Genomic DNA, 24,049 nt, shown 5'->3' with positions numbered 1-24,049 from the left:
AATTGCTATCCATCTCAGTTTCATTTGTATGCCAGAGCGTGTGACACAACAACAACAACAACAGCAACAGTACAGTATACACTGGTCCAAACAGGCTCTGAACCACTGCCCATCGGGTTAGTGGACGAGCTCTCTAACCACTGTTGCCCCTTGGCGTTTTTACACCAGATGCACTTTCACAGCACACTTCACCTCGTGCTCTTCTGTAAATCCAACACAGAACGTGACTGTGAACATATAGCAACGCACTGAGTCAGCATTTCTTTCCCCTGCTTTGGTTGAACTCCTGACTCGTACGTGTTATTATAGTATAGCATTTGGTGTACCCATTTGCATGCTTTTATTCAGCCTACGGTGAAATAATAACAGGAGATATGCAAATAACAGTCTCTTAGCTACAAACAGTGTTGCCAAATACTCAAAACATAAACCTTTGCCCTTTGAAGCCACAAGGAACCAAAAAAGCAGTGGGCAAATGAAAACTTGAAAAGAGCAGCGGTAAGAGAACTCACATGTTGGGCAAGGAAATAAATAATACTGCACAACAGCTCAAGAAATTAGAGTAACATTATGTAGTTATAATCATTTGTTTTATTAATAGTCAAGGTAATATAAACCTACCAGTGTGAAATGCAAAATTTAAAACAACTGTACAGTAATCTTTCCTGAATACTTAAATGAGTCATTGTAGTCAAAGAATCCAACTGTCCTTCAAAACTCAAAGACAAAAGTGAAAAGTCTATAATGAGCATGGTCTTGCAGAGAAGAGATCCTTTAGGGAACAAAGCAGAGCACTGGATAGAAACTGTTTATTTCTCTAGTGAATGAAAATAATTATTTCTTAGACCTTGACTTGTTTTAGTGGAAAGACACAAATGGGATATATATAGGCTGAATAGAAGAGAGGAGAAAAAAAAATGCTTTGACTTCTGCATAGACAGAACTTTAAACCAATGAGATGAATGGGAATTTTTTTTATGTTCTAAGTGCTGTGAACCCAGACCATCACAGGAAGAGGCAGACAGACTCCACACTGTCACCAATTAGCACCAAATGATTCTGGGACTGTGAGAGCAGTGAGAGGAGCTACAGTATGTTCACCTTACACTAAGAATATGCATGTGTGAGTGTGTGAGTGAGCTGGGTGCAAATCTCTCCGTTTCCTTTGGAGATAAGGAGAAGATGTGATCAGAAACCACATTTTACAAAAGGTCACACACATACAAACACACTATTTAAATTATTCACTGTGTAACTTTTCAGGTGGAGGGTCTGCCACCTGCTTGTTCTCTCCAACGATCTCAGAATTACTATAATACTGGATTATAGGGATGTGGTGTACATGCGGACTTCAGCCTCTGCTTCAAAACTGTTGGATCCACTCTTTCACTCTGCCATTCGCTTTATAACAGGTGATAGATTTGAAACCCTTCACTGTGTTCTCTCTGAAAAAGTGGGTTGGCCATCACTGTCTGTTAGAAGAGAACAGCAAACAGCACTGTAAAATGTATCAATGTAACTACTTCAAAAACTGACAGAATACCTCACCTGCTTGTTAATCATTGATAACAGAAGATTTAATACCAAATCACATGACTGCATAAGGCTAAGGACGAGCCGCATCAAAACTGAGACGGGAAAGAGGATTTTGCTGTTTTGCTTCACAAAAATGGTAACAAACTTTTATTCACACGCCTGCACCTGTTTTTAATGTTTTATATGGACTTGTAAACAGGGTGCTCATGGCAAAGAGAGTCCAAGTGCTCATTGGCTTCCCATGTATAAATAAAGAGAAAGAAAGATGTATTGTCTGCAATATTCCACAATATGGCATTAAATGTAACTGTCTTGGATTTATTTCATAACTATTGGTGTTTTTATTGCTCAATATACCTTGAAAAACATGAATTCTTACTGTGAGTGGGGTCACCTTTCTAAAAAGCTAACCTGTAACTTGGCCTCAGGGCATCACCTGCTTGTCTCCACGGAGATATCTTTTATGCTGCAGCCGTACTGTGGAACATTCTAGGTCAAACAGTAACATTGCTATGTAGATGGGAAGATAGCGAACCCTCCACCAGAAAAGACTATGCTCAGTACATTACAGAAAGGACCTGCAGATTAGTTAAAAGTACGTGCATTTGAACATGAAGGTCTTAATTTTTGTAGTGATGGGTTTACACTAATAAGATGCATTTAGATTTTTTCATTTGTTTACTTCTAATTTCAGGCAAAATCAATTTGCCAGTGGGATGAATAAATTATGTTTGACTTAAAATAAGATATTTTCTTTTTTCAACTTCATTAAATCATCTCCAAACCAGTTAGAAATGTAAGTAAACAACTCAGTGATGTAACTAAATCAATGTAGACTATAAAACTACACTACTGGCAATTTTAGCTCATAGTTATGCCTTTTTGCAGAAAAAAAAGTGAAATTATATGCGAGACCTTAATGTGTCATTCATGGGGAAACAGACCGATGTGACAGTTCAGCCAATTCAGTACAACACAGTGAAAGGACTTTGTTTTTAATATTAGAGACTCTAATGTCACTGGTTATATGAGGTGTCATGTCCTGTACCAGTCCTGCCCCGCTGTGAGCTGCCACCTGCTCCACAGCGACCTGCTCTTTCACACACACGCACGTTTTTTGGGAACATTACATTGACTTTCATTAATTTTCAGGGGACCAATCCTTACCTTCACCTTAGTCACTACTAAACCAGCACCTAACCTTCACATATTTCAACCCATATCTGAATTTTAAACCCTGTTGTTGATCTAATAATAAAGATCATGGGTACCTGATTTTGTCCCCATAAGGAAGACAGGTCCCCCATGATGTGCGCACAGATTTAGTCCTCATAATGCTATACATCTATACACGTAAATACACACAGACACACACACACACATACACACACTGTAGTACGCCAGCAGTCCAACAGCACACGAATACAGGTGCACGTCTCTTCACGCTGCTCTGACTACAGCTGCTCAGCCAATCAAAACATAGCCCTGTGACATGTTTAATAAACACAAGTGACTCAAATGAATGCACCATGACAGGGAACGCAATCACAGGCAAAGTCATCCTCATTAGAGCTTTTTACATTGATGCCGCTTCCATAACTAATACATATGATATTGTCAGCCAACCGCAAGCCATTATCCATTCCAGCTTAATATCAATACTCGCGCACGGCCAGCTGAACAGAAAAGCACAATAAAAGGGGGACGCTTCAATCACCTCAACTGAACCCACAATCAAAATCCCTATTTGTCTGATTATAGTGTACTGCATGGGGCAATCCAGGCCAGCAAACACAATGAACAGGGCTGCGTGAACTCAGGTTGACCCCTTTACGTCACGTGGTTGGAGAGGCTACAGCAGATACGTGATTCATCATAGAGATAATGGGAAGCACCTCTCTAATGCATATAGCAAGACAACGTGAGCACAATGCTATCAAGGCTAAAATGAGCATCGTACAGATCACTCTTAGCTTGTTACAATGGCCAGTGTGCCCTTCTGATGGCCTCTTTGACACACGCAAATGCAAGCTTGTTTTGATGTTGCTGGTCTGTTAGCAAAACGGTACGTGAGAATGGTGAAATCCACAATATTTATTCATGTTAATATTGACTTGAAAAATTAATGTTAACTTCATTCATGATGTTGAACGAAAGAAGAGAATTTAGAAAAAGTGACCCCTGACCATTTGAGGGATGGAGCCAAAATTTCAGCTACAATGGGGCAGTAAAAGTACAAATGATTGCCAATTGATGCAGTTCTAGTTATTAAATATATTTTACCAAACACACAGTTATCGTTTTTTGTTTTAATATTGTGATCTGCAAGGGTTTTGTCAATAACTAACTTGTACCCCTCAATTAAATCTCTCAATATGGACAACCTGTGGAGCTGTTAATTGAGGAGTCAGATACACTGATCCATAGGTTGGGGGTGTGATTCCAGCTTACACAAATGAATGCTGTCATTGTGTCTTGCCCCCAGTGTCTGCGTACACTGGTGCGTGTGAATGGGTGAGTGGTTCCTTGATGTAAAGCGCTTTGAGCCTTGAAGTTGGAAAAGTGCTGGATAAAGATGTGACCATTTACCATTAACCATCATCCAAAGTTTCTGGTGTACATCCTCGTTTTATCTCTATAACGACTTAATTGCATGACATCTTAACAAATAGATATGTCCATCCATTTTCTTCCGCTTATCTGGGGCCGGGTCTAAACAGGGACTCCCAGATTTTCCTCACCCCAGACACTTTCTCTAGCTCCTCCGGTTGGGACCCCAAGGCGTTCCCAGGTCAGCCAACAGACATAGCCGTCTATATGTCTATCCTCCCTTATGTATTATTAACTTAGGACAACACGTTACATTACATTGCCTAATCTTCATTTCCAAAGTATTTATCGATTTCCTGTTTATACCTGGTTGTAATTTGAGTTTTCACATTGGCCAGAGCTTGCATTGATATCAGCACAACCCGTCCAATTCAGATAAGATGGCCTTAAAACCAAATAGCTTTGCATAAAAAGTCGATGCTGGAGTAGAGAGGCTCCTGCCAAAAGTGTCATTTCACTTGGCTGACTTTGTGTGTGCTCCCAGCTCCCAGCCTACTGCCAGTGCTCTATTTATACCATACATTATACATGCATCTTCACTGTGCCGCTAACATCCTGCTACACGAGACAGTGCGGGGTTCAAAAATATTATAGCCTTTAGTCATTGTTGTTATGCTCAGTAGATGTGCAGTATTGTTCCTATACAGAGATGGTTGAATACATTTGCAAATCTAAAAATGCACACGACTACTTATGTGGAACCAACCTTAAAACGACCCCAACCAGCTTATCAGTTGCTTGTCAAGATGGTCAGACGGTTACAAAATGAACACATTCTTAATTATTATTATTATTATTATTATTTTTTATCTTATTGACTTAGGAGCTTAAAGTTGAAGCTTAGAAAAAAAAGTTTAGAATATATTTCCCCAGAACCCACTGCACTGAACTGAACTGCACTGTATACTTTCAATGTCAATGATATATTCTGATTGTGAAACTGAAGAAGCCCTCCAAAGCTACAAAAACATCAAGTTAGTCATCAGTTGTCATCAGTCGTAGCAAAACAAGAGCCCTGTGTGTCAATGTGTGACTCAAAACAATGGAGCCAGCATCTGCAGAGAAACAGTCAGGTTTGACAGGGGAAGTTGTATAAATCACAAATTGTTGCAACAATAAGAAGTGAGTGCCTGTGATGCAGAAATGGAGTGTATTCATTTCCTTACGGGGCACTTTTATGTTGTCTTCTTCCTTCCAAGGTCACTACGTTCTCTGATTTTAATTTGCAGTGTTTTTTATGCTTAGTGTCCTTCCTGAAGCAAATCTCCACATTAATCTACTAGGGACCAGTACAGAGATCTGTGGACATAATTAGGCTTTTGTTTGTAATGAATTTTAAACTGTACATAGTTTGTTGCATGGTAGCAAACTGGCTAACTTCAAGTTAGCTAACTAGTATTTTATTATTAGTAAAACATAAAGGATTTTAGTATGAAGGCATCGTTCTTTCTGTTAGATTAGAGTACACACAGTTAACTAAGTAGTGCTTAAAATAAAATTTGTTGTACATTGTAAACTAATGAGAGCCCATATTTATATGTATATATGTGTGTACATTTTGCTCCTTAGAGCCACTTGGGCAAGAGGAAACATGGAGTCAACATGTAGGTGTAATGACTCTGTCAGTCAGGCTATATTTAGTCCTGACCTCCGCTGTTTGTAGCATAAGCACAAGCAGTAAATAGTCTTTTCTCCACTCTGACATGAGCATGTTTGAGCACTGATTGCATTCAGCAGAGGTTGACCTCATTTGTAAGGTCAGTGCATGCATTCAGCGTATCATTATTATTAATACAGAGTGAAACTGCTCTGAGGAGCGTTCTATAGTGCACCATAAGTCAGGCATACAGAGTGGAATAAGTTTGACTCATTTGAATGCAGCAGATGCTCTCTTACCTGACACAGGTTCCTCCGTTTCTGCAGGGGAGGAGCTGGCAGACCAGTGGCTCACAGTTCTTGATATTCCACCCTGTGGTGCCTTCACCCACCAGGTCAATTTCTTTAGAGTTAACCCAAAATTCCCTGATGCATCCCATGAATCTCCAGGCTCCTTTCATACTAACGCCTGGCATTTCCCAGCGGGACGAGAGGGCCCCAAGAAATATAGGTCCAAAGGTTCCCTGTGAAGGAACAATGGTGGAAAGCCACACATCAGCAATATCATTAACTAAATCATACTTAATCATACAATACATGACCCTGTGCACACAGGAGCTTCCAGCTAAAGCAGCTTCTCTCAGAAGTTTAATAGCACATTAATAAGACCTTAGTGTACATTAAGGTCAACAAGACAAATGAACACTATCAGTCCCTGCTATTCTCCTGCTTCAAGCAGTTTTACAGCTGCCTGGACAAGAAACTGGAGCTCAGAACGATCTATACATCACGCCATCACACACACGTATCCACTCAAGTGAATATTAATGTTTCCTAAGATACTCTCTCTGCTGTGAAAGTCAATTGAGAGAAAGTAATGCAGAAATAATCGTGTGAACGAATTTAACATATAAAACATGTTCATAGGAGTTACCATGGTACAGGAGCGTAACTCACAATAAAACCCTTAATGCTATTAGTGCTAAATTATATACAGCAAAACTATGACCGCAAGATCTTTCAAATGAATACTAATTGGTAAGTAGGCGGTTGGATGATAGCCTTCTCTTGTCATGCATGATGCCACATTTATCTGACTTAAATACACACAAAACCTTTATACACACACCTGCTTCTGTTTTTAATGTTTTATATGGACTTGTATACTTGCTTGTTTTGTTAGTTTTTTTCTGCTGGCATTGTATTTTAAACAGGGCACCCATGAAAAAGAGAGCCCAAGTGCTCTCATTGGGTTCCCCTGTATAAATTATATAAAATATAAAATAAAAATTTAATTAATTTATGAAGGATCAACCAATTAGTAAAGCTTTTCAGGTCTATATTTGATATGGTATAACAAAAAAACTCTATGTTTTGCAGTAGCACCCAAAGGTGTTGAGCCAGTGACTTGAAAAAAAGACACAACTGGGACAAGATCTGTTAAAACAATGATAGCAGTCAGATGGGACAGGCAGCATGTAGAGTGGTAAATCTTTAGCAAAGCAACACTGAAATAAACACGCTTCAGTGGAGACACATAAAGCAAACTGTTTTATGAGACCTTCTAGTGTGTTTACAATGTTTATGAAAAGAGTCCGATTGAACAGAGCTCATGGAATATGCATGAGATGCTCAGGACAGGCACTTCACTCACAAACACACAGTTTGGACTTGAGTCTGTAGGCTGACTTTTCTTTTCTTACAGACAAGACCCACTTGAATATAGGGTTGTGGTATATTATACATTTATGTGTCAGAATACAAATGAGAGCATCATGTAGATGAGTGTAAAATGCAAGCCATTCAAAAATGAGACTAAAGATATGTATCTAAGTACAGTGTGGATGAAGCACAGTAACCAGTTGCTTTTGTTTACAAATGTGAGGTAACAGCTGTAAAAGGATTATGAGATTTGACTGTGAGCAGGTCAGCATACCTTCGACACTGGGTGAGACACGTACTCCTCGAGGTGCTGTGCTGGCCCATTATCTACTGCTATTTCAATCATACATGAGCCTCCTTGTTTGCCAACAGGAAGATTGTATCTGCAGAGAACACAAACACACACACAATTTAGATAGAAAATACACAATATTTGAGTTTCACAAACGCAGCTAAGCGTGAAAAATATTCAGATGCCGACAGAGACAGAGGAGTTGTAGTAATGGGCCAGCTAATGTTACCACAGAGACCTCTATACAAATGTACTATGCATGATAGCCGATATGTTACACATTATTATGAGAATCTGATTAGGTTGGGAAGAAACAGTACGCTTCAGTCCGGTGCCGCAAAGACCCAAGAGACACAACAAAAATAGAGAACACACTGAATTTAAATAATAATGCCAGAAATAGACTTTGGCTTAGTTTTGCACTTATGAATGTTAATATGTAGGTCCCATGGATCATGAAATAAAGACACAATTATATTAACACATTCATCAAAATATAGCAACGTTTTTAAGGGGATCACAACCTCCGGGAAAAATCTCCAAAACCATTGTCTATAGGTATGTGTACATTAAAGTCAAATAAATTTAAATGTACTTGGAGAAAAATAAATAACATTAGTTAAATACAGGAATAAAATATGTACAAATAAAGGACAAACAAACAAACTGTAAAAGTAAATCCTGATACTAGAGATATTTTGGACTGTTAGATATTAGCTGTACTCAAAAAATATCGTGATGTGTATCCACCTTGATGGCAAAAATAATGCCACGTAGACTAGTGTTGGCCTACAGAACATTTTTAAGTGCTCATTATGTCATTCAGGATTAATTAATGATAAAATGAGGGCACAAACTGGATATATATACATTAGACTGTTGTTAGACTTAATGAGAAAACAGACAATTTCACCAGTTGACCCTTTGTGTGTCTCTGGGCACGTACACAATAGTAGCATTCATTAATGATGCAGCCATAATGTTAAGTAGCTGGTCTACTTGTGTCATATTGCAGCTTTGGCAAAGTCAAGTGATCCTTTGGCTATCATTTATCATAGCTTTATATGCACAATACACCAGCCAGGCCTCTTAACAGGGCAGTCCATTATACAAAGGTTGCCCCACACGTGAGAAGCAATGCACATAATGCACCTTTGTTCTATAGGAAATGTATTACTCTGCAACCAATAATGTATACAGGGCGTGTTTGCTAATCTGAGCTATGGAAAAAAAGGTAGAAATCCAATTCAAGTGTTCAGAGTTGATGTGAAATAAAAACACTATTGTCTGGTTTAATGGCCAGATGGAAACAATCAGGGCAATTGGCCTCCTGCTAATTTGAAACAGCCTTCCAGGACACCTCCCCGAGGCAATCACACCCATGCAACTTCAGCTACAGCTAATTACAGCTATGGAAATGACCTGCATTAGACTATGTACACATAGGTGAATTAAAGCACATGGAAAATGCACTTGAGAAATAAAAGGAACTGTTCAGAGACTATGTAGATTCATCAGCAGACTGGTGTCACAATAGTATATTACGACAATATAACATGCAATTAGTGTACATTTTAGGAAAAAAATGGTTTATATGCCTTCATAACACAGCATCAGGTTATTCATAACCTTAAGAACCTATAAAGAAATTTGGTGTGTACTTATTATAATACTATAGTACTACTACAGCATAATGAGCTGCCCTCAGCCCTTCAGAATGATTAAAAACAGCAAACCTTACCTAAATATGACTTAAACCACTTACACTGGTGTCATTGCGAAGAATATTCCCTATGGCCAAACATCATCATCATCTTGTTATCTATTTTTTATTTTATTATTTTTACTAGTTTTTTTATTTGTATTTTTAATTTTAATTGTTCCACACACAGTCACAATGATTTTAAAGAAATGAATTCTGAACAAGCACATGGCTTTATCAAAGGATAAAGAGACACCTTTTCCTTATGCAGCTCTAAACTGGGCTCCCTGTGGTCTGCCCATGAGTATCTCAGTGGATTGATATCAGAGAATGCTTTGTTTGCACTAAGCAAAGACACATTTTAATATTTCATCTTTTCTAAATTAAAAAGTCACAGTATGGCTGCTTTGAGTTTGTCCTTCTTCAATCATCATTTATACATTTCTTCATCTGGTTAATGCTATAATCATAAGTGATTTGTCTTCTCTAACATCCTCATTTAGACTGCCACCATGTAACTAATTGAGTACTGCTACTGTATGACTTTCAGAGCATGGCTCCTGAAATATGACCTGAATGTTGAGGGACTTTACAAATACTTTCAGCAGCGCACCTTTACACAAAGGTATTTGTTAAAGTTGAGAGTGGATATTTGTTTCCACAATCTGTTTTGAACGAGCTTCTTCACAGCTCCCTGTAGAAAATTAATAATTAGACAGGATCATTATTAAAATATTACTATTGCATAAAACATCTGAAAGTATTGGCAACAGATGGCAGTAAAACATCATGTGCTGTGTGGGAGCACTCACAACATTTCTCCTGATTTGATGAGAGGATGCTTTTTAAAAATATACAACTTAATGACAAATACACTGTCATTGTAGTTAATTCATGTCGTAATAGTTATGAATACTGTGCAGGAAGCTCTCTTGTTAGAGAGGAAGAAGCAGCTCACTTACTGCCTGCAGGTAATAAAGTACTGTAGATATAATTTAAATGGATCATACATATTCTATATCACCTGAGAAATTAATATGGCACCTGTTGAGGCACCTGCAGTGCAACACAGTGTAACATATATGGATTAGAATGAGAGCGTTCTAAAGTCATTAATCTGCACAAACAGTCATTTCTCGCCTCATAAGTCTGTGTTGTTGTCTTAAAGTGCAGCTAAGCGTTCAGATGTCATTACACCTACACTGTACCTCTGCAGCAGTCTCGCTCTCACTCAGGTTGCAGCACTTGCAGATTGCTGCATAGTTTGTGCTGTGACTGGCATGCCTCAATTAATTTGGGATCTGTGTGTTTTATCATTTGATCGGAGCAACACAATCAGACAGCACACAGCACGGCTCTGGCATTGTAGGGCTTCACAAAGAACTCCCGCGTGAGAGGCAGGGAGCTTGTGGTTCTTCCTCAATTAATCTTTTATGGAGAGCTTGTCAATACAAAACTACTGAATGGGGAGATGGGGAGGCACACAGAGCCTCCGACTTGGCACGTTCCCTGGATCATGTGGCTGTGGGAAAACTACTCAATACTGAACTAACCACACGTGGGGCACTTTGCAAAAAAGAAATATGTTCTTCATTAATCTTCCATCAATTAAAGCAGAGCGGTGGAGGTGCAGACAGGAGCCGTTCTCTGCTGCTGTACTGGTCAATGCACACTCCGCTGTGAAATAACAAGGGTTTAACAGAACTAATGCTTGCACTGGCACTACAAAGCTGACGTCTCTTGTTAGTCAGATGCACATGATGGTTGTTCTTAGGCTTTGAAGAGAGATGACGTTAGTCATGCTCTACTAACATGCTCCTTAAATCAACTGTTGCTAGGCAACGTATCACATCACATGGCCAGTCAGGGTCATTATATAAAGTAACAAGTGTATTATATATTTTATTTGAAAGACATCCTCATCTGTTAAAAGTATTTATAGATAACACTGAGCGTATACAACTTGTGTCTTGTTTAAAAGGTAATTTATGTTGAGGTTTCTGATGTGTGATTTTGTGACAACTAGACCCTCTCTTTTGTGTTGTTGATTTTGAGACTATGCTTTTATACGGGGAGTGGCTTCATCATCCATTTGATACTATGAAACTTGAACTATACCTTATATTCTTATACCACTGTAGACTGATGTGACAGTGCAGTATACACAGTGATGTTCACAGGTCCATGGGAGTGAACTTGAATCGCAGATGTATTACACCTTTACACCCCCAAAGGAAAAGTTACAAACATCAAAAATAACCAGACAACAGCTTTGTCCTCCTCCGATGAAAAATGATACGGACACCCACAGACTCCCACTGGTGATGGTCCAGCCAGGACAGACGATTTTAACATTAGCATTTGTTCTTGTCTAGCATGTCAACTGAAGAGAAAAGCTAGTAAAGCTTTGTAAAACAAATGCTTTTGCCCCAAGCAGAAACATTTGGGTTAAGCATATTTAAAGTTTAAAATAACAACAAAGCTCTTGTATACGTCTCTTTAGAACTGATGTTTGCCACATAAACACTTTTAATTAACAACTATTTTGTGTCACCTAATAAAAAAAAGCTTATTTCAAAGTTTACAGATGAGGTTATACAGACAGCAAGTTCCTGGTTAAATATTCTTAATGACTTCTATCTCCCTGAAGAGGGATATAAAAAAGCTGGTTAGGTGAGAAATGCGGTGTGTATATTTTATTGTCTCTACAGTGTGCTTATGGTAGTGAGAGGAACAGACAGAGGAATCATTTATGATTCAGAAGCTGCTGTGTACAGTGGAAAGAGGCTTTTAAAATGTATTTGGGTTCATCTTGTCTTGCAGAAGCTTTGCTTTTATTCAGTTCAAAAGAAAAAAAGATAGTGAGTTAAGTGTATGTAGAAAGTGGAAAGAGGTGTAAGACAGTCCTTATATCAACACTTCTGATTGACTGCATGCCACCACAAGATACAACATTCATATAAAAGCCTATAGAACATGTATTATGTGATCGTGAAATAGCTGACTTGACAACACAATTGGAGGGTGAAGAATCAGAGACGGGGGAGTGGAGGTGGTAGAGTGTGTGTTACGCTCTTCCTGTTTGGTCACTGGACCTTGAATTATTGACTATTAAATACATCCACTAGTCCACACTGTGCTGACAGCAGCAGATAGGCTGGGCAGACACATTTAGATCTGTCAACTGTTATCCAAAGGGATGTCGTGCTCGCAGCCTAAACATGGTGGCTGACGTCACGGGTTGATTTGCATGTGAATACATCTGCTGAAGCCATCAGGAATAAATAGAGGCAAAGCAGCAGCATTCATGCTCCCACTGCCTCAGTCTGCAGCACTGCTCCTCAAATATACTGTGAGAGGCTAAACCACAACATCAGCACATGCATTGTGTCTAACACAGGTAGTCAGGCCATATATATATGAAAATGGTGCATGTTTTACACACAACTTTTATTCTGTAGAATGTAAATGAGCTAAAATAAGGAACTACACAAAAAACAATGTTGTGTTGTCCATACCTGAGCGTAAGGTTGACCCATCTGTCAGTGTTGATGCTCTGATCAGCGGTCACACTTAGAACATGATTACTGCCACAGCTCAGCTGCCCCACAGGGGTCCCATCCTCCAGAAACACATGGACAAACTGCTCTCCCAAGTTCTGTGTCTGGGCTGAAAAACATCACCAAGACAGAGGTCACTATCTATACATTAGGATGAAAGAACATTAGAGAATAGTATATTAGTATATTCTAGAGGGATTCTGAGCCCCACAGATTGCATTTTGTCCACACAACTTTGTTGTTGTGGTGAACCCTAAAGTAAAAGGCTGAAGACATTATTAAACTTACTACATATATAGGCTTGGAACTGACTTGTGATCCTTTGAAAATGTATTGTTATAGTATTAATCATGAAAACAAATAAGATATTTATTATGCTGCAATACTTTTGGAGATGTGGCTCTGTTGAAAACCAATTTGATGGGTTTTCCTCTGTGCAGAAGTGAGTCAGACAAAGCACAGATAGTTGTGAGGCAGACAGTTATTAGCTTACTTCCTCTGTCTATGATGTCTTCACATTAAAACACAATGGATTTGAGCTGGCCGCACAGAGCACTGGCCAAGTGCAGCCAGAGCCAGAGACACAGGCAGCATTTATCCTCCCACACTGGTAGAGGGCACACACACATATAACTTCTCCCGAGAGAGGAAATATAAACACAAGAACAGAACTTTGTCAAGCAACAAAGAACAAAACTTGTGCCATAATAATGGAAAAGTAAGAAAAGTATTGTTTGAATTTTGAATTGAAACAGGAAAGCAGTTTGATGTGTAATACAACTGCTCTTTTATTAAATTGAAAGCTACTAAAGTAACAACAGAAATCACTCATAGAAGTCACAAATTTCTTAAACACCTCTGTCATAAAGCTTGTTCAAGAGTACTTAATGAAGTAGGTAAAATAAATAGATATAAAGTGTAAAAATAAAGGTGCCCTGCATAACCTTTCTGGCCACCTGCTTTTCTCCATGGAGATGTTTTTTCTTTCTGTCGAATGTTCCACAGTATGGCAATAAACATATCCCTATTAGTAAAATATCTGATTGCAGGTGTTTTGGCCATGTGGAACCAACTGAAAACCAGAAAAGTTACACAGTGCACCTTTAGTCATCACCAAAACTATTTGAGCATAAATGCAGTATATAACCAAAGAAGCTCTATAACCTTGTACATGTTTGGACTTGGTCTTGAGGTGACATTATGGGTGACTGTTGTAGATGAATACAAAAAAAGCTACAAAAAACATGGCTGTTGTCTAAAAGCTACATGGACATCTCACTGTGAACGTCCATCCATAAAATCCCGATCTTTGTCACAAACACGGGGTTAAGCCTAATGTGCTGTACTCACATGACTCCTCTAAGTTGACTTGGAGGTCTTCTGCTCATAAAAAATAGAACAATGCTGTACAACTTCAACAACTGACCACAGACACAATACCTACCTTTACGCATTTAAGGAGTACCCATAATCCAACATTTCATTGTCTTTGTGGAGAGAGACGAGATTTCTTCCCGTGTGCTGATAAACAGACATGTATCCTTTATATTATACTACTTTGCTTATACTAACCCTAATCCTGGGATGTCAAATGATTCTAGTGTGCGGTGATTTGCATACTGAGTTGTTTTCCCTTTTAGTTTGCTTTCAAGCTGTATTCAAGCTTGGTCAAACCGTGACCCACAGTTTCACTACTTTTGTTACAATTATTTTCAGACAACCACCCTCTATGAAGTATATGAAACAACCCAGGATCTTTAAATACAACTGTTTTATTGAGAGAAATGTGCTGTAAACTGTACATTGTGTTAATTGTTGACACGCACTGAAAAAATGAGTACATTTTGAACATATTTAGGTGTGAGTAAAGTATCCATTACTATATCGACTTATTATTGACATTTTTAGTTGGACGAGCGAAGAGGCTGTGCTAAGGTCTTCAATGTGGATGCTCATTTAAATAGTTAATTTAGCAACGGAGTGTACACCCCACTCACTACCCTACCATAAAACCTAATATGGAATTCTTCTTATTTTAGTCTCAGTTTGAACAATGTGGTTGTCATTTTAACATTTGTAGTCAAAACTGGATGTGCTAAGTGGGGCAGAAATCTGTGAGGGAGCTATGGGGCAGCATTGGCCATTCTAGGGGAGGCTAGTGCCCACTCAAACCCCGTCCCGGCACCGTCCCTACTTATCGTTCAATACATGACAGATGAAACAATCATTTTTGCTTGTCAGTTTTCACCATGTGTACTTTTTTTTGTACTAATAGAAAATAGTTGGGGTTTTTTGCAGTATGATAAAATTTTCTAGATTTACTTCAGCAATTTATCACACTTCAAACTGTTATATTTAGGGCTGGCTGCCACATGATGTTTAATAGATTAGTGAGTCTGACAAAGTTTATGGAAATAGGTTTGTATTTAAGGTGAATAATCAGCGTACTGTACTGTATAGAATAATGTAGGTAAATCTGCTGATCTAGTTTTAAAGCAATTTTCCCCATTTCATTGTAATATTTCCGAAGCCCTAGAGAAAGCCTATTTTATTTTCAACCTTTGTTATACTATCATTTGAAATGCTCCTTTACCATGAAGTACGTCTAAAATAATGAACCTGGTACATAGCCCTATTTCAGTGTAGTATTTGCAGCAAATTTAATTATGCCTCACACATCACCATCTGCATACTGTCAGTACATATATCCGCTGGAGGGACGCTACAGTTAATAAATGTCATTGAAGCCATTTTCCCAGCCTCGGGCAAAACAACAGCTCACAGATGCGACTTCTTTATTTATTTCCAACACAATGAGCTTTTGTCTCCTCAAAGACTCCCCTCACTCAGGACCATAACTCATTTGTCGACAAATGTTGGATTATTCACAGACGATGTCGAGGCTGGCCCCATCTTTTATTTTTCTATTTTCCTTTCGGTGAGAATATTATCTGCTGTCATCCCCATGGCCCTGTTACGTTGCACCCAGCCTAACAGAGCACTGGTCCCCTTTGTCAGAGCTTGTCACCTGTTCTCTCTCTCTCTCCAGACTTCTTCTTTATTGCACACTGCCTCGCTCGCCCACCTCCTCATATTTTTCATTCGTGAGCTGACAATTGAAGTCTGGGGGGAGATTTGCGTGTTTGCCTAAGGGAGGTGTGTGTATGTGTGTGTGATTCCAGTGCAGCTCCATGCATGTCTTTGAGCTCGTCTTCTGATTAACTTTGTCTGTTTGATCTCAGGAGTTTTCCTTTCACTTCCTCCTCTCTGATGTAGAAAAGATGGTGCAGTATAAGCCACAGGAAGCATTACAGATAAAAGGCATGGTGCACTTTCTATACGTGCTTTCCAACATGCAGCTCCTCTCTGTCCTCTACTCTTCATGTTCATGTCAGTATGATTAAAGAAAAAACAAGTCTGTACCGTTTGGTGCAAGGTAAAAGTAAAAGTATACTCGATAAGTGTATAGTAATAATTATTACTGAATAAATAAAACATGTATTTAGTGAAACAGGACAAAGAGGGATATCAGAGTACCCACCTTCAACTTCATGTGACCCTACTGAAAAGAGTGACCTGACAGAACATTCAGCAGCATCAAATATTCAACAGACAGGCACAATAAGTGCTGGCTTTTTAAAGTAAGGTATGCTTTTTGAAGGGGACAACTAAGGGTCCTCTACAAAAATGTGTTGCCTGCTTTTAACCTATCCTTCAATGCTACAGGGAGCAACCTGTCAGAAGGAGTGGGCGACCACAGAACTACACATCTTCAGACCCTGAGCTATGTTTGGTCAGGACTATACTTGGATGATTTTGGGAAACCCATCCCGACACGTGGTCTAGGCTCTTCTTGATGTGCTCAGCCACGTGCTGCTGTGATGCCTTGCTTAATTTACCAACAATACAGCTGTACATACAAATATAATATAACATATATAATATTCAGTGTTAATATATAGCGCCCCACCTGTCCCCTCAGTTTACCTTTTTAAAGTAAATAATATTGTGAAATGGAGTTGTAATAACTGTCACTGCATGTCAAACTTATCTGCAGACTGAGATTTAGAGAGGAATGACTGCAGATTAACACAGGCAGATAACATGTGCCAGTCAATACAGAAGACACTAATATGACAGCTGCTTATGACTGGAGCTCAGTGGTTTCTAAAGGCATTTACGAGCAGTGTGGGCTACTTTCTGAAACATTTTATCTTATTTTTACCATTGCATTCAGGAAGGAAGGAATGGTGGTCCTTAGGTGAACTCTCTTTAGAGCAACTTTATGAAAGAGAAGGTAGTAAATAGTTTGGAACAGCACAGCTAAGAAGATGAACTACATTTTCTCCATACAAAATATATACGATACACAAACAAGAGGCATTTGGAGAGCTCAGACCTCTGCCAAGCAGTCGCTTTATTGCAAGGATAAAAGGTAAAGTCCCTGAATCTTCTGGTCCAGAGACAAATGTTTAACTGTTTAGCAACAAAGCCCCTGTAGTCTCTGCACAGTTAAGACTTTAATGTTCCTGGAGATCTGTCCTCTGCATTGGCCCAGCTCACTGGGATTAGACCACTGTGCATGTTTATTGATAGGGGAAACTGGAGTGCTTAGAGGAAAACTACTATGGCATGGGGAAAAAATGCAAAATGTAATATAGAATGGTGCCACCTGAACTTTCTTGTTGTGAAGAGAGTGTGCTAGCCATTACAAGCACTCAATCACTGTAGAACATTAGTGGGAATACTGCACTGTCTAGCGGTTGCCCATTACCAATTGTATTAAAAGTGACAAGCAACCAACCAGCTACAATCCTTTACAAGTATCTACAGTAGAGCTAGGCAGTTAACTGAATTGTAATTGACATTGACTCACTCATATCTAATTGCCAATAATATGTTTAATCGAGAGCTCCACAGCCAATCCTCTGTCAAAAACATGTGGTTCGGAGCATACATTTGGCAATTTGGAGGGAGACATTTGGCGGTCTTTTGGATTGTACGGTATTGATTAAAAGTCTGGTTATGGAATCAACACTGAAAGGCACTGAAATTTTTTTTTTCCAATATCACCCCGCTCTCATCTGCTGTCATGTCCTAAAAGAATTACCCCAGAGCCAATACAGCACATGTAAGTGCAATCTTTATAACACACAGAGTGCCACAGTTCATTATATAATTCATGCAAACCAGCATTAAATGTAGTCTAATTAGTCACCGGTGTCAGACTGCCTGCACTATTTATCTATAAGTGTATAACATCTTTTAAGGCTCACCAGCCTTGACTTTTTCCAAGAGCACCAACCTTTATTAGTGTGCTAATTTAAAGTCTTATTAGGATCTGAGGGCTGCCTAATTAATAGCTCCTTAAATACCAAGATTTAAGTCTTCGTTGAAACACAGTGGAGCATCATGGGAGGCCAGCGACAGCTTATACAGACTAAAGCTAAGCCCTTAAAGCAGCACTATGCACTATTCAGAGAAGTATTCCTAGAAATGGAATAAATAGCCTGTTTTATTGGTGCTTTATAGTTAAACACATTATGATTAAAACTGGCAATATATCCAATGATGCATTTAGTATTTTAGTCACAGTAATGGCAGGCAGCAGGGAAGCATTTTAAAATAAGGTCCTTCTGCATTCTCATTTGCAATGTAAATGAACTGTATATATGTAAAATATATCTTCACGTTTTTCTGAACTCAGTATGTCATTGTCTAACCCAGGGCTAAATGCTTTCTCTATTGTGCCACAGAGCCAACACACCAAAGGAAAAAAGAAGAAATGCAATATATTCTTCTGAGTCAAGTCTATTATTAATTACAATATAATATGGAATGGCTATTGCTGTAGTTTAGCATGCAGGATGTTGTATTGATTAAAGCTGCAAGAAAACATCCTCAGGCTATGTTCAGCCATGCGGGTTTGAATGGATGCAGAGAAGGGTTATTTTTGTTTCATGATAAGAATAATTTCAACTCGAATCAAAGGAAAAGTGCATAAGATAGCAATGAGACAGTGGGGAGATGATAGCACAGCATATCAGTGGTCCAAGATCTGATGGTATTTAGTGTATTTGGGAGTTTCAGGGATGGAGACGACTGGGAATGATTAGGCCTGTCATGATCATTTTGATATGCTGCTTGAGGAAATATTACAATAAACAAGAATATTTATACGACTTCATGCCTCTGACACAATAACTGGAAAGCAGAAAAAACTAACTATGTTTTCAATGTCATTAAAGGTATAATCTGCAACAAATAAATGCAAAATGAAATTATCAATAGAAGTTACAGCTAAAACCTTATCATATTAGATAAAAAATGAGGGATAGATCGTGTAAGCAAGGTTTTACACGTATAGAAAATTATTTAACTAAGAAGACAAGATGCATATTCTTATTCTAATATAGAAGTTTTGTTAAATGTGACTGACCTGACAGGCCTAGAGTAAAACCAAAGTGGGGATATGTGGTGTGAAAGGGTATGATGATACTTATTGCATTGCAGAGGTATAGTTGAAAAGACAACCCCTCGAGGAATCACCTGAAGGAAACTGCCCAGAGAAAAGTACGCCGTAAAGAAGCCTGACACTGCTTATTTCAATACATAATACACATTGCAATATACTGTACACTATACTGCAATACTGCTGTTCATCAAATAACTGCTGCTTCTCGACTGAAAAGTACTTCTTATGTAAATGAGCGGCCGTAAACCCTCATGATGTCACTGATTTACCGGAGGTTACATCAGATAGATAAATATAACGTGCGCATCTGTGGTAGGTTTAAGTAGAATACATTAGAAGACACCCAAATGCATTGTGGTTGCTGTGGTTGACTTAAAAGCCTCTTTTATTGGCCATAGCCCACCTATATACAGTTACCCCTTGGAGAACGATGCTTTTGAGTTAACATATGCACAATCCTGCCTCAGCTTTTTCAAAGACTAAAAGGCACTAAAAGTACTGATTCGTGCTCTTCCCAAAAGCAATGCACTAATGAAAAACCAAGGCCTAGTCTGTCTCGTATATTAGGTACTATTCTAATGGTGAGTTAATCTCTAAAGTAATGTGCAATGATCTACTTTTATATTGATACAGGCTTAGGATTGGCACAAAGAATATTGTTTTTTATGCTGAGGCCAGGTTTCGACCAGCCATCCTTCGGATCAGAGGATGAACACTCTACAAGCTGAGGTACTGTCGCCCCAGCAACTGTCACTAGTTAATTTTCATTCACAAAATACAGGTTAAGCTGATTAAAATTGAACAATTAAGTCATCAATCAACTTTTCTCAAGAGTATCTATTAGCCTCGCCCTTGAATTATGAGTACTTGAACTAACATGTTTCCTTTGTACTAATAAAGTTTCACTAGGCAGACCTGGTTTATCTGATCACACTACAAAACATATTCATGCCATTCTTCCCAAACAATGGCGTGATATGATAGTGTGGGCTTCTCAGAGGAAGCCTGGCCTACCTAACACAATCTCCTCTCTCCTAACAAAAGAAATTGTCCCGGTGCAGCTGGAGGGTCAGATCAGTCCACTCTTTCCCCCTGTGTCCGCCCGGCGTTCACCTCCTTATGAGAATTCCTTTGTTCACATTTGGGTTATAGCTGGACTCATGGACTAGACTACAACAAAACAGATGGCGGCTCCTCTTTCCACAAAAGCCTAGGTTGTAGTATCTGTTGTGCCTCTCGAAGGATCCTTTATTTTCAGTGTGGTAGAACGGCCTGTGCTTTGATGAAAATAAAATAAAAATCACTAATACAAAAATGGGTCAAATTGTCCCCACGTTTTGATACTGTGCTTTTCTAGAACCCCTGAGCATGTTTAGAAGGCTAAAAATCTTGATCTTATTCATTTGTACCTCATTAAATTAGAATGGTTCAGGGCTGGAAAGATAAATACTATACAAATACAGGTAAAACTTCTGAAAATAAAAAGTATCTTCAGGCTGCAGTGGCTGTTACTTGTGTTGACTTTTATAGTAGCTACTGATCATGGAAGAACTTCAGGAATAATAAGTAAAATAAAGAATACTAATGATAATCATGTTAGTAACTATAGCACTAAATGAGAAAAGAACTAAGCTACATTTAAAATCTGTAATTGGATATAAGCTTGGTATGAGAATGTGCTATAATTTTGGGTCTAGAAGAAAAAGACAAATCAAATACAATAAAAGAAAACTAAAAATTGGATCTGTACTGCAAATGAAGCTCCCAGAATTCAATTTTTTTTAGGCTACATGCCCCTCCGACTCTCTCCTATTTTGTTACATTTATAATTCAGAATCTTAAAATAATCCCTAGTTCAAAAATGGTTTGTCCCACAGTGACAAAAAGAAAAGAGAAAATAGAGCTGCAAGATAAATCAAAATTGTATCAAAAATGCTATTTGAATAGTGAAAGACATAACTATTTATGTGATATGTTCTCTGCAAGCATCAAAATATCCTGTCTCCATGGGATTTTATAAATCCTGCAGCAAACTCCGTAGTTTATCTTCTGAAATGCATGCGATTCTTGTATTAGTTTTCAGCTGCATTAAACCTCACATTTAGAAAAATTAATTGCAAATGGAAATTCCAGATGAGCTCTTTTTCAAACACTGTTGGCTTAGCTAAAACGATGTTGGGAGTCAATAAAAAGTTAGTTTAAAATGTTCTAAGTTCCACATTGGTGATTTGCTGATCTCCCTGCTGCTCATACTTTTGCTGCTCGGTCCTCTGAGATGGCCTCCCATTCAAATAGAAATACACCCACACTCAATCTGGACTCTGACAACAGATCCTAGCGCTTCAACATTGCATTCATTTACTGTATATACCGTATTGGGAAGAAAGAATGATCAGGTTTAATTACCTTCATCAAAATTTTGCAAAATAAATTAATTCACAGTAATTGCACAAGAATATAATGCCATTAAGTCACATGGATAAAATGTAGCTGATATACATATAACAGTCGGTGCATTTTAATGAAAAGAGCTCAGTTCTTACATGAGCATAATCAAAGCAAATCATCCACACTCATCTGATTTCAGTGTCATAAGTGATTTTCTGACTGCAGTGTGTACTTACAGTAGAGAATGGTGCCTTGCGTAGATCTTGTTTTCAGTGTCAGTTGGAGAATAACAGTGGCGTCCTTGTCGGTAGTGGGGAGATTATTGCTGTCAGCGGAGGACTGCAGAAGAGAAGCAAGAGGCTGCAGCTCCAAATAAGAGTCAACGTCAAACCGGGGAATATACACAGTGGCATCTGCAAATACAGGCACATTCAATGGTGCATTAGAATGAAATCACATTTATACAGTTGTATTTATAAACCAATCAGCAACGGGAAGTAACAAGATATTTTTTCCTTCGTAATCAGTTATATATGACAAATAACTTAATCTTAAAATAAAATCCATTGCATGTTGTGTCTGTCCATTTACAAATTTAAAAAAACAACTTCAGACACAAAAAGTAGGACCCACATTCAACTTGAGAAAATATGACCATGATACCTTGAATTTCAACTGTAGTAGATCTCATAGTATTAGTAGAAAAAGGTAGTTTGTAATTGTAACAGTGAGTGTCTTGGAGTACAACTTTTTAGCCAAAAAAAAGACCAAAATAAAGGCACTGAAATACATGTGTCCATATTATCTGCAGGCTTTGTGATTATTTATGTTTTGATTTATTGTATTGTGATTTTAATGTCTTTCTTATTCTGTAAAGCACTTTAAAATACTTTGTGTAGAGATTGTGCTATACAAATAAATTTACCTTGCCTTGCCTTGCATCTCCACAAAGCTGACCTTATTTGGCCTGGAGGAGGGCCTCGACTGCTTGTCTTCAAGAAAAGGATGTTCCTTTGGTTATAATATTTCACCGTGTGACTTAAAAGTTATCTGTCTCCACGGAGAATGTCTGAAGTATTTGAACTTTCTATTCCCATTGAATCATGCACCTCCAGAAAGTTACTTTTAGTAAATAAATTAAATGTAAAAAAAAAATGAACGAATGAAATGAGATTCATAAAAATATATGTACCGTCCACTGTGTTTGTTCATACACTATGAGCCTGTAGCTTTTGCAGGTATTTTGGAGTCAGCAGGCTTCTGTCAGTACGGACTTTAGTGCTGTGTTATATCCTATGACCTGACAAAGGGCTGGGACTTTGGAGGGGGGTGGGGGTAAAGGAGGCCTGGGTCAGGTCACCCCTTCCACAGGCCGCTGCTGATCTGCTGTCTTTGGCCCAGACGGAGGACACGCTGCACCTGCCGGAGAGCTCAGGGTGACAGGCGTTTCAAAGTGGGCCAAGTGGGCCCCTGCTCCAGGGACTACACCTTTAACAACTAGAGCAAAAACTACAACCTAGACTCAAATGGAAACATGCCGTGCAACTAGGGATGTCAAGATAACTCATTAATCAACAACTGAAATTATTAAGTCCCAACTAAAACATCAGAATTTAGAGAATTTTAGAAGCAAAAATTAAAGGTGCACTATGGAACTTTTCTGGTCTGTCACCTGCTTCTGTCAGAGTTTAACCCAATACATGGAACATTTTAGTTAAAGCAGTAACATCAATATGGAGAGAAGGTGGCTTAAACAACCACCAGAAAAGTTACACAGTGAACCGGCAAGTTATTTCCATTCAAACTACACTTTATAAAAAAAACCAAAAAAACAAATCAAATCTAAATGTCGTATTACACCTTCTCCAGCTCTATACATTATGGTTGAGATGAGATAATAATAAATAATATAACTGATCCTAAATAATCCAGTTACTGTAATTATTAATGTTGTTGTTGGTATTTATCTTATCACAAGTACTGTGAATATCTATAGCTCAATAATACATACAGTCTAACAGTCAGGAATGTTAAAATGAGCACGTCGAAAGTAAAACAAACCCTTTAACAAGATGACAAAAATGCCAAGTGTTAAGTGAAAACATGGAGAGCACAGATTGCTGTAAATAATGATTCATGTGGAATAGCCCAGGGACAGTGAGACAGAGAGTTGGGCCAGTGCAGTGATCAGTCACTATAGAACAACAGCAGAGAGACAGGGGCTGTAC

General features: G+C 38.5%; 1 protein-coding gene across 1 annotated transcript in view; it reads right to left on the bottom strand.

Moving 5' to 3' along the window:
• eys (eyes shut homolog) overlaps positions 1 to 24,049 on the bottom strand; it is a 139,806-nt gene that overhangs the window by 24,437 nt on the left and 91,320 nt on the right. The window contains exons 39-42 of the mRNA XM_033979314.2: positions 22,058 to 22,234; positions 12,917 to 13,067; positions 7,679 to 7,787; positions 6,043 to 6,266 (exon numbers count right to left, since the gene is read on the bottom strand). Of these exons, the coding sequence (XP_033835205.1) occupies positions 6,043 to 6,266; positions 7,679 to 7,787; positions 12,917 to 13,067; positions 22,058 to 22,234 (661 nt within the window). The remainder of the gene's footprint in view (positions 1 to 6,042; positions 6,267 to 7,678; positions 7,788 to 12,916; positions 13,068 to 22,057; positions 22,235 to 24,049) is intronic.

The sequence above is a fragment of the Periophthalmus magnuspinnatus genome, chromosome 15 (assembly GCF_009829125.3).
Source record: "Periophthalmus magnuspinnatus isolate fPerMag1 chromosome 15, fPerMag1.2.pri, whole genome shotgun sequence".
Classification (NCBI taxonomy): Eukaryota; Metazoa; Chordata; class Actinopteri; order Gobiiformes; family Gobiidae; genus Periophthalmus; species Periophthalmus magnuspinnatus.
Note: the sequence above shows the minus strand (reverse complement) of the source record. Positions and strands in the feature narration are given on the sequence as shown.